This window comes from Castor canadensis, chromosome 12, assembly GCF_047511655.1.
Source record: "Castor canadensis chromosome 12, mCasCan1.hap1v2, whole genome shotgun sequence".
NCBI classification, from domain to species: Eukaryota; Metazoa; Chordata; class Mammalia; order Rodentia; family Castoridae; genus Castor; species Castor canadensis.
In genome coordinates this window covers 129,043,237-129,057,286 of record NC_133397.1, presented here as the reverse complement: position 1 = coordinate 129,057,286, position 14,050 = coordinate 129,043,237, and the positions used below count along the sequence as shown (strand labels likewise).

Genomic DNA, 14,050 nt, shown 5'->3' with positions numbered 1-14,050 from the left:
ATGATCCCAAACTTGTGGTCCTTCTTCCTCAGCTTCCTCGGTGCTGGGATTACAGGCATGAACCACCACACCCTGCTATTCTCCGCATTTTTTTTTTTTTTAACTAAGCTTAAAGTCAAATTAGTTGTTAAACTCCCTGACCCTTCTCTTTGCATTATGCAGCCTGGAGTTAAAATCCAACTCCAGCTTCTCCATGCCAGCATCTTTGCAGAGACCCAGCGGAAATGTAACCATGTTGACTAGTCTCACTTAAAATTTAAACCTTAAGAGTTTCCTTAGTGCTACCTGGAAATCCTAATATTTTTTATACATGATTGCTTTTATAAGTTTTCCTCTTCTTTCAAAACTCCAGCAACTCTTTCCCGATCCTGGCTCTAACTGAAGACCTTGCTTTCTCCTCCCCTGGAAAAAAATGAAGCAATTACTTCTTCCCTTTTTTTAACCCCTATTTCTTGAGCTCTGGACAAAAACACTCTTCTTGATTATAACTAGTAGACATATTCAGTAGGAAAACTAAGCGCTCCATTCTGTCAGGAAGCTTGTAAACTACATGCTTCAGCTTCACAGGAAAGCTTTCTCCTGCTTTCAAAAATGCTCTTCTTTATGAAGGGTTTTTCTCTTCACTGTTACTTTTTTACTTCTGGAACTACAATTTGTAAAACCTTTTTACTTCCAAAGTATTGAAGTTAAAATATAGCTGTCTATGTCTCCTTGGACTTGTTTTTGAGTTAAAATATCTTCAAATAGAAAGGAAGCTTGTTTTTGAGCACTTTGTTCCAGGAAATATGCAAGTGGGCATATTAACTCATTTAACCTCAAAACAACACTGAGATAGATTTGTTAGACATTATTAAAGTAAGGAAGCCAAAACTCAGATGAGTTAGATTATGAGTCAAAAACTGGAGTTGTGGGGGGTTATTTGTATTTTTATTTTTGTTGCACAATTACTGAAAGGTAGCACTTAACTAGATTGCTCTGCTGCTCTGATACCCATTTCTAAATCTTCTTCTTGAGAAGCAGGGGAGTCTCAGCTATCCCTTTCTAAAGATTTAGTTTACTTTGCCCTGTTTCTGACTTCAGAAATGGAAGACTGGACACCCTTGTCTCATTTCTGCTTTTTAAATGTTTATTACATTGTAGCAATGCTCCATTTACCCAACTTCAGCAAGGAAATAAGAAATAATGGTGAATTTTATCTCTGTCAAAGACTAAAACTTTAAAACCAAACTAAACTAAAACATTTTTTGGAAGAAATTTTCTAAAATACACATTTTTGTGGAATTTCTGCCTTTGTTGGATTATCATTATGTGTGAGTTATTCTAACATGCTGATAGGCTGTTGGCTCTTTTCATTATTCATCAACCTCTTTTGATTATTCTTTTATAATTAACTATTTTAGATTTATTCTAACATTAGAAACCAACTGACCAGGTAAAAGTTGTTATGTGGGAGTTTAGAAATGTAAAAGGGTTACTGGGCTGGGGATGTAGCTTAGTAGCAGAATGCTTGCCTAGCATGCACAAGGCCCTGTGTGTGCTCCTGAGTACCACAAAAAGGGGATGGGGTCATTAGCACCTAGTAGCTCTCTTGTGGGGGGAGTACATTTTTAATGGTTTTCATTATGACATTTCATACTTGTGCATATTGTTTTTTGACCATATTCACCCCTCCCCATTATCCTTTCTCCTTCCCCTTCCCCCTCCTGCTGCTCCCCCTCCTCTTCCTAAATGTCCCCTTTTACATCCTTGGTGTTTGTTTGTTTGTCTTGTTTTGTTTTGGGATGGTACTAGAGTTTGAACTTGCTAGTTTTACCCAAGTTCACTCACTGACTTCAGATTAAAAATCTCTTGAACAAATCCAAATTTGTTGACACTGAATTTATCTATTCATTTATTTGCTTTTGGTGCAAGGGATTGAACCCAGGGCTTTGCGTATGCTAAGTACATGCCATACCACTGAGCTACACCCCACCCCTGCATTTAGGAGAGAAATAGTCTTACTTGAAAACTCACTTTAGGTTCTTTTGAAGACCAAATATGTTGGCACAAAGAAGCATAAACTTCCCACCATTGAGGGTAGCAGTAGTTTAATAGTAAACATCACTTTGGAATTTAAGTTACTAACGAAGGAACTGCCTCTCGGTAAGTTGATTTCTCTGTAGATACAGGAGTTCCAGTATTTGAATAAGCAGAGGGTGACTGAAGGTGAGAAGACCTGGCTCCTTCACTTTCACTGTTAACATCTAGTTCTATTAGCCGTCCAGTTTCCTCATCCACAGAGAAGGGAGAGCTGGACAATCAAGGCAGCATTAGTCCTTTTTGTTTTCTCAGGGTGCTAGGGATCGAATGCAGGGGCTTGCACATGCTAGGCAAGTGTTCTACCACTGAACTAAATCTTTTCAAACTACAAGAGGGCAGGCAGAGAGCCTGCCTCGCAAGCCCAAGGTACTAAAAAAAAAGAAAAGAAAGCTAAAAAAGATATTTGTTGTAAAGCTTTGAGTAAAAAAGCTTTTGACTGCCTTGGCTCCTATGTGAGTAGTATGGTCTTTATGATGAATAATGTGATTGTTTGGCTTCTTTATTTCAAATAATAGAAATTCCAGATAAATGAGCTTCCTTCCTTAATGTTTTCAATATATGTGAGGCTTTATAAAGTTATATGTAGCAGGAATGAAAAGAATGTTAGCCTTGTTAAGTATTATCAGGTAGCACATTTGTACTGAGTGCTGTGTGACATGGAAACAATAATATTTTTGTTGGAGAATTTTAAAAACACAACCGGTGATTTAAGATTCCCCTAGACATTTTACTGATACTTCTTGTCATATAACCTGCAGATAAGTCTGTTGGTTTTTAAGCTTCCAAATTACCTGTTCTATTGTTTGTTTTTGATTAGACAAGTAAAACTAGAGGTGGATCAGTACAAAGAAGAGGTGTCTAAGATGGAAAAAGAAATAGCACATCTAAAACGAGATGGAGAAAGTAAAGCAATGCATCTCTCACAATTAGATATGGTCCTCGATCAAACAAAGACAGAGCTGGAAAAGAAAACGGCTGCTGGTAAGCATCCTGTTAGCTGAGTTTGCGCTTAAGAAATGCAATAGGCGGAGTGGGTGGTAAGGGAGGGGGTGGGGGCAGGGGGGAGAAATGAACCAAGCCTTGTACGCACATATGAATAATAAAAGAAAAAGAAAAAAAAAAAAGAAAAGCAATAGAATAAGAATTGAGGTGAGGACGGAAGGGACAAAGAGTGTTCGATATTTCACCTGTTAATAGGTGAATGAAATTGGATAACTTTAATTATAATTATTTATAATTATAAGTTCTATAAAATTGGATATTATTAACTGCAATTATTTGCAAAGTTCTTAATAACAAATAGTTTATATATAGTTCTAAAATTATTCTGTCCTAATAGTGAAGGAGTTAGAAAAGTTACAGCACCACACTGAAACTGAACTAACAGAAACCCTGCAGAAACGTGAGGCCCTGGAGACTGAGCTGCAGAATGCTCATGGAGAATTGAAGAGCACTTTAAGACAGCTGCAGGAGTTGAGAGATGTGCTCCAGAAGGCTCAGCTGTCCTTAGAGGAAAAGTACAGCACCATTAAGGATCTCACAGCTGAGCTCAGGTGAGCTGAACAGTACAACAGGGTCTTTTATTACTCAGAGTTATCGGGTTGTACAGCGAGAGGTGTTGTTGACTCCATATGTCCACACTTGTCAGCTGCCATGGGGTCCCTGAGGCTCGTTCTGGTCCGCCATGCCACGTTCCATCTAAGTCAGCTTGGCACTGTTGCTAGTACTTACACCCTCAGTCTCTGGACCATTTTACACTAGTGGTTTGAAAAAAAAGATTGGGCAATCATATAGTAGTTGCTAATAGCAACATAATAATACTATTGCCCTTTGTAGTGAGCAGTTATTGTACTGAGTATTATTTTTTTCCTCCCTCCCTTTTTTTTGGTGTTGGTTTTCTTTTTTTGATGGCACTAGGGTTTAAAATCAGGCTCTTGTACTTGCTAATCAGGCACTGTACTACTTGAACCACATCCAAAAAAAAGGAAAACAGGGTTGCAAACGAGGTATGAAATGTGGAATAAAGACCATGATAGCTGAACACACTGACTCATGCCTATAATCCCAGCTACTTGGGAGGTGGAATTTGAAAGGATCCCAGTTTGAGGCCAGTGGGGGCAAAAAGTGAGCAAGACCCAATCTCAATAAATAAGTTGGACTGGTGGTATGCATCTGTTATCCTGGCTATGCAGGCCATAGTTAAGAGGATCACAGTCTGAGGCTGGTCCTGTACAAACTGGAGACCCTATATGAAGAAAGGGCTAGAGATATGGCTCAAGTGGTAGATACCTGCCAATCAGGTGAAAGGCCCTGAGTTCAAACCCCATTGCTACCCAAAAAAAAAAAAAAAATCCAGGATGAATTGCAGCAAAATGACCCAGATGGTGGGATGTTTTATCCCAGGGTTCACTGTAACCTTCCCTTTCCTATCCATGAGCTCATCCTCGTTAAATCCCATGTGCCTTTAAAAATGATGTGTCAGATGTTTCCAAACCATTTCTCCAGGATTGAATCCAGGTTCTGGATACAGCCCTTCCCATCTCCTTTGTCATCCAGCTCAAAAGCCTATTCTAAGCCCATTGCTCTCCTGACCTCTTCTCTATTACCCTTTAACACAGCCATTTTCATCTCTCCCATGGTCTGTTGCTGTGGCTTCCTAACTGTGCTCCTTGCTGATATCCCCCAAATCCATTTTCCACAGAATACGTACAAATTTATGATTTAAAACATGAATCAGATCATATTGTTTTCCTACTTAAACTTTCTATGGCTTCCCAAAACATTCATAAAATATTAACTCCTTTGATTATGAAGATCAGAGCCACAATGAGATACCACTTCACACACATTAAAACAGCTATTTTTTTAAAAAGCAGAAAATGACAAGTGCTGGCTAGGGAAGAGAAGTTGGAATCCCCATACATTGCTGGTGGGAAGCTAACATGGCAGCGTCCACTGTAGGAAATAGTGTGGGGTTCCCCAGTAGGTTAAACACAGGCTTACCATAAGACCTAATAATTCTCCTCCTAGGCATGTATCCAAAAGAATTAAAAGCAGGCATTCCAACAAAAAAACGTGCACAAATGTTGTAGGATCTCTATTTCACAGTAACCCAAGAGTGGAAATGATCCAAATGCCCATCAGCTCAGCATGAGTGTGTGAAGAAAACACGGTATAGCCATATAAGGAGTATGGTTAGTAGTAAAAAAGAGCAAAATACTAATAAATACTGCAAAGTGAGGGACCTTATGAATGTTAGACCAAGAGAAAAAAAATGGGTGGGAAAGGGACAATAAAAATAACTGCTAACGGGTATAGGGTTTCCTTTTGATGTGATGAGAAAGTACTGCAAAGAGATCATGGTGAATGTACTTAATGCTACTGAGTGTATACTTTTAAGTTGCTGTGTATTTTACCACAGTTATGCTGCAAAACAAAGCCCCACATGGTCAGGTTCCTGCTTCCCTGACCTCATTCCATGCTACTCTCATTGCTCCTGGCCTTCTGACTGTCCTTAAACTCACCAGTGTATTCTTACCCTGGACGTGTGCCATAGCTGCTGCTTTTGTCTGGAGTTATGGTTTGTGGCTCAGCTTCTTCTTGCCCTTCACATTCCCTTGGATGACTCTTCCCAGACCACTCACTCTTTGTTTGTTTGTTTGTTTGTTTATTCATGTGTGCATACAGTATTTGGGTCATTTCTCCCCTACCCCCACCCTCCTTCTGCCTCCCCCGCCCCCTCCCTCTCCCCCTACCCCCTTGCTTCCAGGCAGAATCTGTTCTGCCCTTATCTAATTTTGTTGAAGAGAGAGTATAAATAATAATAAGGACAAAGCATTTTTGCTAGTTGAGATAAGGATAGCTATATAGAGAGATTCCTAGCATTGCTTCCATGCACAAATGTGTTACCTTCTAAGTGGATTCTTCTTGAACTGCCCTTTTCTCTAGTTCCTAATCCCCTTCTCCTATTGGCCTCTGTCACTTTAAAGTTTCTGCATCAGACTACTCGCTCTAAAGAAGCTACCTCATCTCTTTCTCATCAGCCTATCCCATGCTCTGACATAGGACTTAGCATTCTTCTTTCATTGTTTATCATTTATAGTCAATCTTTTCTCCCAGACCTGTTCAAATGTAGACTCCCTGAGGCAGGGACATTTATCTTAATACTAAGTCCTTAGTACTTAGAACCTTAGAGTATGGGAAGAATCCAGTAAATATTTGGTAAGTCAGTGTTAGTGATTGAATGCATGAAAGAAGTAAGCAGTGAAATCTTAAGTTCAGTTTTGGAAGCTCAGCTATTTGTATAGACAGGTGCTAGAGTTTTCTCTACTGTCAATTTCATTATAGTTCTTAGGAGGTGGTATGTAGCTTGGTGGTAGAGCACCTGCCTAGCATACATGAAGCCCTGCATTCTATCCCTAGAACCACAAAAAAACCTAGAGTATTAGTAATTGGGCATGGTGGCTGAGGTAGGAGGATCCTGAGTTTGATTCCAGCCTGGGCCACATAGCAAGACCCAGAACAAACAAAACATATGTGTACCAGTTTTAGCCTTATATTATAACTCTTGATACTTTTAGAAGAATATGAACAAGTACTACTTAAAGAAATATTAATAGCCATTGACTGAACAATGATATCAGGGATACCAAGGAAGAAATAAGTACCTCATTCTAGTGTAATAAAATCACAACTGGGGGTGGTAGAATGGCTCAAGCAATAAGAACGCCTGCTTAGCAAGCAAAGATTTTTCAAACATTCCCTTGAACTGTCTGAAAACACATGGAACTCTTAAAAAAATTATATTGAGCTAGTCTTAGATCCATGCCAGTGATTTAACAATCAGCTTAGTTGATAACTTTAACTTTTTGTTGTCAGTCATTTTCTTTGTATGTTATTCCTTCAAGTTCTTTTAATCTGAAATAACTGAATGTGTTTTATCCTCTTAATTTATAGGAAAAGTAACCTGGCTGACCTAACTTTTTAAAACTATAGTATTCCCTCTATCTGCTTTAATCTTTTCCTTTGATGAATTGCAGAGAGTGCAAGATGGAGATTGAAGACAAAAAGCAAGAACTCCTTGAGATGGACCAGGCGCTGAAGGAGAGGAACTGGGAGTTGAAGCAGAGAGCAGCTCAGGTCAATTTTCTTACTTACATTTAATGAAATTTTCTCTTCGGGCACAATCATACAGGGATTCAGAAGTCACCAGTTTTTGATAAAATGGGCCTTTTACAGTAGTCTTATTTTTTCTCTACACATAAATATTTTTTAAATTAGATATATACATCTGTTTTGATAATTTCATAGCAAGTGGTTTTTTGGGGTTGGTTTTGGTTTGTTTTGTTTTTCCTGCATTGGGTTTTTTTGGTTTTGTTTTTTTCCCTTGTACTGGGTTTTGATTCAGGGGCTCAGGCTTTGCTAGACAAGCACTCTACCACTTGAGCTATAACCCAGCCCTTTATGCTTCAGTTATTTTTCAAATATGTTCTTAAGCTTTTTGCCCGGATCGGCCTCTGCCTGAGCCTGAAAAACAGCTGGGGTTAGAATCAGCACCACTACACCCAGTTCGTTTGTTGAAATAGGGTCTCGTTAACTTTTTTTTATCTGGGCTGCCCTGACCTGTGATCCTCCTATCTTTCCCTCCCAAGTAGCTGGAATGGCAGGTGTGAGCCACCATGCACAGCTTAACTTTTTTGCTTTTTGTTTTTGTTTTTTGAGATGGTCTGGCCTCACACTCAAGATTCTCTTGCCTCAGCCCTTCAAGTGCTGGGATTGTAGGTGTGTATCACAGTGTCCAGCTGAAAAACTTTTTTTTTACTTTTTTGTGGTCCTGGGGATGGAACCCAAGGTCTCAGGCATGCCAGGCAAGGTCTATACTACTGAGCTATACACCCAGCTCAGCTGCTGGAGTTTGAGAGTGAGGGTTAGTTTAGTAGCTAAGCCTCTTATCTTACTCTATATCGGGGGAAAATAGAATTGAAAAACTTATTTAGCGGTGCAAGCCTATAATCCCACCTGTGCTGGAAGGGGAAACGAGAGGGTCGTGGTCTAAAGCCCCAGACCCTATCTGGAAAACATGGTTCCAATGGTAACGAGTGAGTACAAACCCTGGTACTGCCAATAAAACCAGCCCCGGCAAATAGTTCTCGAGACCCCAGCTCCAAAATAACCAGAGCAAAATGGACTGGAGGTGTGACTCAAGTGATAAAGCACCTGCTTTGCAAGTGGGAAGTCCTCAGTTCAAACCCCAGTTTAACCAAAAAAAAAACAAAACTCACATCCAGAAGACATTATTTAGCAGTTTTATCCACCATAAAATAGAGTCTGAAACATTTATCATTCATGAATTAATCATAACTTATAAGATCCTATAAAGATACATGAGCCTCAGGTCCCAGTATTAGTAAATAGTGATTATTTTTTCCTGTTTAAAAAATTAACTATTTGAGATCAGTTTATCTTTCAATTATACCCCAGTATAAAAAACTTCCAGGACTGGGGAACAGTACAAGGCCTAGGAAGCGTAAGCCCTGAGTTCAAACCCTAGTCATACACACACATACAAAATCCAAAGCACATCCCAACCAAGCAAATTTTTGATCAGAATAAAATTGAACAAGACTAATGTTACTTCTGCATTTAGGTCACACATTTGGATATGACTATTCGTGAGCACAGAGGAGAAATGGAGCAAAAAATCATTAAATTGGAGGGTGCCCTGGAGAAGTCAGAATTGGAGCTTAAAGAGTGCAACAAACAGGTCATTGTTTTTAAATTTTGTATTTTAAATTGTTTAAAAATAAGTCCATAACTGTATGCATTCTCCCCATAATATGTTTTTTGTTTTTGAGGATGTCACTGTGTTGCTCAGGCTGGTCTCAAACTCCTGTGCTCAAGCAATACTTCTGCCTCAGCCTCCCAATAGCCAGGACTGCAGGTGTGCACCACTGTGACTAGCTATGTTTTTTTTTTTAATAGAATACATATTATTAAAATTTACATAATTTTAATCATGCTACTTAATATTCATTTTTTTCTCCTCTTAATGTTATTGATTATAATTTTTCATGTACCATTGTGTCCATATACTTATAATATGTACATATCTGGATTTCTATAAAATGTTTCTAGAAGGATTTACAAGTAAATTTGCTAAAGTAGTTGTCTCCAGGGTAAGAACAAAGTGGGAACAGACAGTTTTCTCTAAGTACAATTTTTAGCTCATGCATATATTACCTGTACAATTATTCATAGGGTAATGTAACATTTAATATACCTAACTTTCTAGTCTTATACAAATCATGATCGAGACTTTCATCTTTTTAGTATATTTTAAATAAGCATCTAAATAAGCAGAGGACTTCTCATGCTTATTTCCAAATTATGGCTGTCTTAAGAAAAATGCATTTTCTACTTTGTTTTTAGGAATGTATCTTATTTTATCTTATTTTGAGACTTGCTGAATAGCCCAGGCTGGCCTCAAACTCAAGATCCTTATGCCTCTGCCTCCCAAGGGCTAAGATCACACATGTGTCACTGCTCTTGGCCTGCTGTTAGATATTTTACACCTGAGTGTTTAAATTTTGACTTACTTAGAACATAGCTATGATTAAATTATATTCTTTTATGTTAATAATGCCCATTGTTTAAAATTTAGACAGACAGTTTAAATGAAAAATTGCAAAATACCAAAGAACAGCTTCGAGAAAAAGAGTTTGTGACACTACAAAATGAACAGGAGATAAGTCAACTGAAAAAGGAAACTGAAAGGACACAACAAAGGATGAAAGAAATGGAAAGTGTAAGCAAATGATTTCCCACCTTAGGAAAAAGCAGTATTTTCCCAAGAGTGAAATGTTTCTTTGTCTTAAAACTATCTGGCTTTAATGTGCAGAAACCATGCTGTAGGTGCTGTAGTGCCTGTTTGTTTCCAGATGCAATTAGTTTCTTCTACCTTTAAAAGTATTTCATTGTGCTGGTTCAGGTATGGGATAGGACAATGCCTTATCTGTCTCTGTATTCCCTGCCTTTGGTACCATGAACTTACATCATAATTTACGGTGCATGCTTACCTGGTCAGTATGTAGTCACTGATAGAGTTAAGATACAGATGTTCATAAGGAGTCTTCCGCCCTTGAGGAACTCCATGCAGAGAAAGAGAGAATAGACTGGCAATGGTAGTGTCCACTGTTGATCCAGGTGCATTGTGTTTCCAGAGGAAGTTGGACTGGTGAGCCCATTCAACCCACCTGCCTTTTTAAAAGGTTAACTTGTTTCTATGAGCTTTAAAGGATATAACTTTCCTTCTTTTCTTTTCTTTTTTTTTTTTTTTTGGGAGGGGGGTGGGTTTGAACTCAGGGCCTTGTGCTTTCTAGGCAGGCACTCTACCACTTGAGCCACAACTCCAGCCCTCATAATGAGATGCTTTGGTGATGGGACCCAAATCTAAGCACAGAATTCATTTATTTTATATATACCTGAATTACAAAGCCTGAAGGTAATTTTATACAATATCTTTAATAATTTTGTGTATGAAACAGTTTCATGGTGTGGAATTCTCCACTTGTGGCTTGTTGGTACTCAAAATATTAGTTTTTGGAATATTTTGGATTTGGGGTTTGCAAACTAAGGTTGACCAATCTATACTTCCCTAGGGATTTAACTAAGTAATGTAAAAACATCTCAGATGGATTAGTAGGCCCGGTGACAAGTTTTACCTTTACAAAGAACAAGGTCAGGACCATAACCCAGCTAGGTAGTTAATGGTGGTTTTAATTATCTAAGCAAGTAGAATCCCCATGCTGACACAAATAATCAAATGAATTATTTTTTCTCTTTATTCTGTTACATAGTCTTTCATAAATGTTACATTCATAGTGATAAAGGATTATACAGCTTGATATATGAAAGTCATGCAAAACATATGAATAGGCATCCCAGGGGCTAAAAGCATGGCTCAGGCAGTAGAGCACTTGCCTAACAAGCTCAAAGCCCTGAGTTTAAACTCTGGTAACACCAAAAACAAAAAAAGAGTGTTCCAGGCAAGCATGGTGGTGATGCCTGTAATCATCCCAGCTCCTTGGGAGGCAGAGGCAGGAGGATCTCAAGTTCGAGGCCAGCCTGGGCAACTTAGTAAGACCCTGTCTCAAAAAGGGCTGGATGGGCATATTGCTCAGTGGTAGAGCAATAACCTAGTGTGTGTGCAAGCCTGGGTTCAAACTGCAGTACCAAAAAAAAAAAAAAAATTCCTGGATTCATCATAGTTCTTTTTTCTGTGGTTCTTTGTTAGGACGCATTCATCATGTGGGCATTCACAGTGACAACTCCGATTAGTCTCACACATTATCTACATCGCCCAGTTGTCTTCCCCAGCCCTCTCCCCACCCTCTTTTTCATTTTTTATTACAAAGAAAGGTTTGTTCCTCAATACCAGTTTCACAGTGGGTGATACTCATCATAAGTTAAATTTTATAGGGATTTAGTTGGGAGGCAGAAATCTACTTACTGAAAAATAAATCAGAATAAGAAATAGGTTATAACTACATATTTCATTTTGAAACCTACAAATACCTTGTGCTTTCCAGGTTATAAAGGAGCAAGAACAGTACATTGCCACTCAGTACAAGGAGGCTTTAGATTTGGGGCAAGAATTGAGACTAACCCAGGAGCAGGTGCAGAACTCGCACACTGAGCTGGTGGAGGCCCGTCGTCAACAAGTGCAAGCTCAGAGAGAAGTGGAAAGGCTTTCTACTGAGCTGGAGGAGATAAAGCAGCTCTCTAAGGAAAAAGTAATTTCTTTCCCAAATAGCTGTGCATTTCTGAGAAACCTTACTGGTATTGTGTACATCTTGCAAAAATGAACTGTATTAATGTCAGAAAAGTGTACTTTAAAATGGGGGCTGGAGGCACTGAGTGTGGAGTGCCTGCCTAGCTAGTGCAAGGCCCTGAGTTCAAACCCCAGCACCACCACCCTCAAAAAAGGCTAAAATGGTAGAGCTGGGTGTCATGGTTCATACCTGTAATCGCAGCACACGGGAAGATAAGGCAAGAGAATCATATGCTGAAGCTAGCCTAGGCCTTCAGCAAGAGACCCTGTCTCAAAAATACAAAACAAAACCAAAAAAGTAAATTTTATGTTATGCACATGTTAGCACAATTTTTAAAAGAAAAAGGTTAACTTCATTATATTTAGATTTTAAAAACTTTGTGATATAACCAGACAGTCCTCCAGAACTGAATTTCAGCCGCACTAATTGGCTCTCAATAAATTGAGTTATGAAGCACTTTTAGCTGGGAGTGGTGCACACACCTGTAATTCCAGCACTCTGGAGGTGGAGGGAGGATCTTGAGTTTAAGATCTGGACCATGGAGTGAGTCTGAGGCCAGCCTTTTTTGAGACTGTCTCAAAAAATTAAATAAATAAGGCACTTTTAGACTTTGAAGTGAGTCTTGGAAAAAAAAAAAAGCTAATCTTTTCTGAGTAGTTTTTACATTTGTAGCCACTCTTATGAAAAGTTTTAAAAGTTGTAACTGTTGGGAAATCTACAGTTAGAACCCTTGGGAACATGCTTTTAAAAAGCAAGAGTGCTGATGTGAATTTTATTTCCCCAGAGCCTAGTGAGTCTTAAAAGTATTTAGCTTGATAAACTTAGGCTAATTTCTTAGCCCTGTAGAAAAATGTGTTTATCGATATTCCAGAAAAGTTCTTGTGGTTTTTCTCCTTTCTGTTATGGTTACTAATCAGCATAGGAATCAAGTTAAAATATTTTTACCTTAAGTTTGGATAAACCTAACCATTTATTCACATTTCTGGGTGATTAGACTAATAAAGGATATATAAGAACTTTTTCTTAAAGATATATTGGATATTTGGCTGTCTGTACAGAAAATGGAAGCTATCTACTTTTATCTAAGTATGGTACATCTGATTTTACCTGATAAACTGAGCTCACTTAATCCAAAAGTGAGTTAAAATATCCAGAATGTGAATATCAGGGGGTTTCCTGCTCCTCTTGATTTGGTGCATTTAGTCCTGTGGAAGCCTTGCCTTTCCTCACACAGGCAGGCAGGGGGCAATGGAGCCCCAAACATGGACCCATCGCACACGTGACTACTGGCCATGGGCTTCACGGCATCGTCAGCATGTCATATGTGTGAACTAGAAGTGGGCTTTGAGCCAGGTGCAGAGTTCTTGCAGGAGGTTGTCACCGCTAGAAAGGGACAGGTTTTTAAAATATTTTAGTCTCAAACTAAGTATAGATTCATGTTTATCTTTTGATTGGGCCAAACCTTGATTCTTTTTATATGAGTCATTTCATTAAAATTCTTAGTCTTTCTTAGTCTTTCATACTCATGGTACACTGTCTATTGCTTATATTACTTTCTCTAATGAAAAGGAAGAATTAAAACATTTGTAAATCAGTATAACATGTTATATTTTTATGGCATTTCTCACAGTATTTTACTACTGTTCTGTCTATTTCCAATTGGTGGCAAATGTTTGTGACCCACTCATTGAGTTGTTTCAAAACCCACAACTTAGTTTTCACATAACAACTTTGCATTTGCTTGTGTTTCTCGCCAGCATTTGTAATACAGTAGTCCCTGTTATCCACGGTGGATACATTCCAAAGACCCCCAGTGAACACCTGAAACCACAGGTGTTATTGAGCCTGTGCACATAGTACTTTACAGCTTCTTTTTGCATAGATGAGGTGTCCAAGTGCTACAGCATCATGATGACCAAGATGACTGCTGGCTAAATAGGCAGGTAGCAAACTGAGTGTGGATGTCATCAAAGGGATGATTCCTGACTGGACTGGATGAAGCAGGACAGCATGAGACTTCACGCTACTCAGAAAAGTGTGCAATGTAAAGTTTATATAAATTGTCTATTTCTATGATTTTCCATTTACTACTTTTGACTGTGACTGACTTCAGGTCCCTGAAAATGCAGAAAGCAAAACCT

The 14,050-nt window shown here is 38.7% G+C and overlaps 1 protein-coding gene across 10 annotated transcripts in view; it reads left to right on the top strand.

Annotated features, from left to right (window-relative positions):
- Ccdc18 (coiled-coil domain containing 18) overlaps positions 1-14,050 on the top strand; it is an 88,735-nt gene that overhangs the window by 64,692 nt on the left and 9,993 nt on the right. For 6 of the 10 annotated variants that reach the window (XM_074050970.1, XM_074050967.1, XM_074050966.1 and 3 more), the window contains 6 exons: positions 2,897-3,060; positions 3,419-3,632; positions 7,119-7,218; positions 8,726-8,842; positions 9,740-9,883; positions 11,667-11,870. In XM_074050970.1, the coding sequence (XP_073907071.1) occupies positions 2,897-3,060; positions 3,419-3,632; positions 7,119-7,218; positions 8,726-8,842; positions 9,740-9,883; positions 11,667-11,870 (943 nt within the window). The remainder of the gene's footprint in view (positions 1-2,896; positions 3,061-3,418; positions 3,633-7,118; positions 7,219-8,725; positions 8,843-9,739; positions 9,884-11,666; positions 11,871-14,050) is intronic. The other 4 variants (XM_074050972.1, XM_074050971.1, XM_074050968.1 and 1 more) reach the window with 3 other exon arrangements.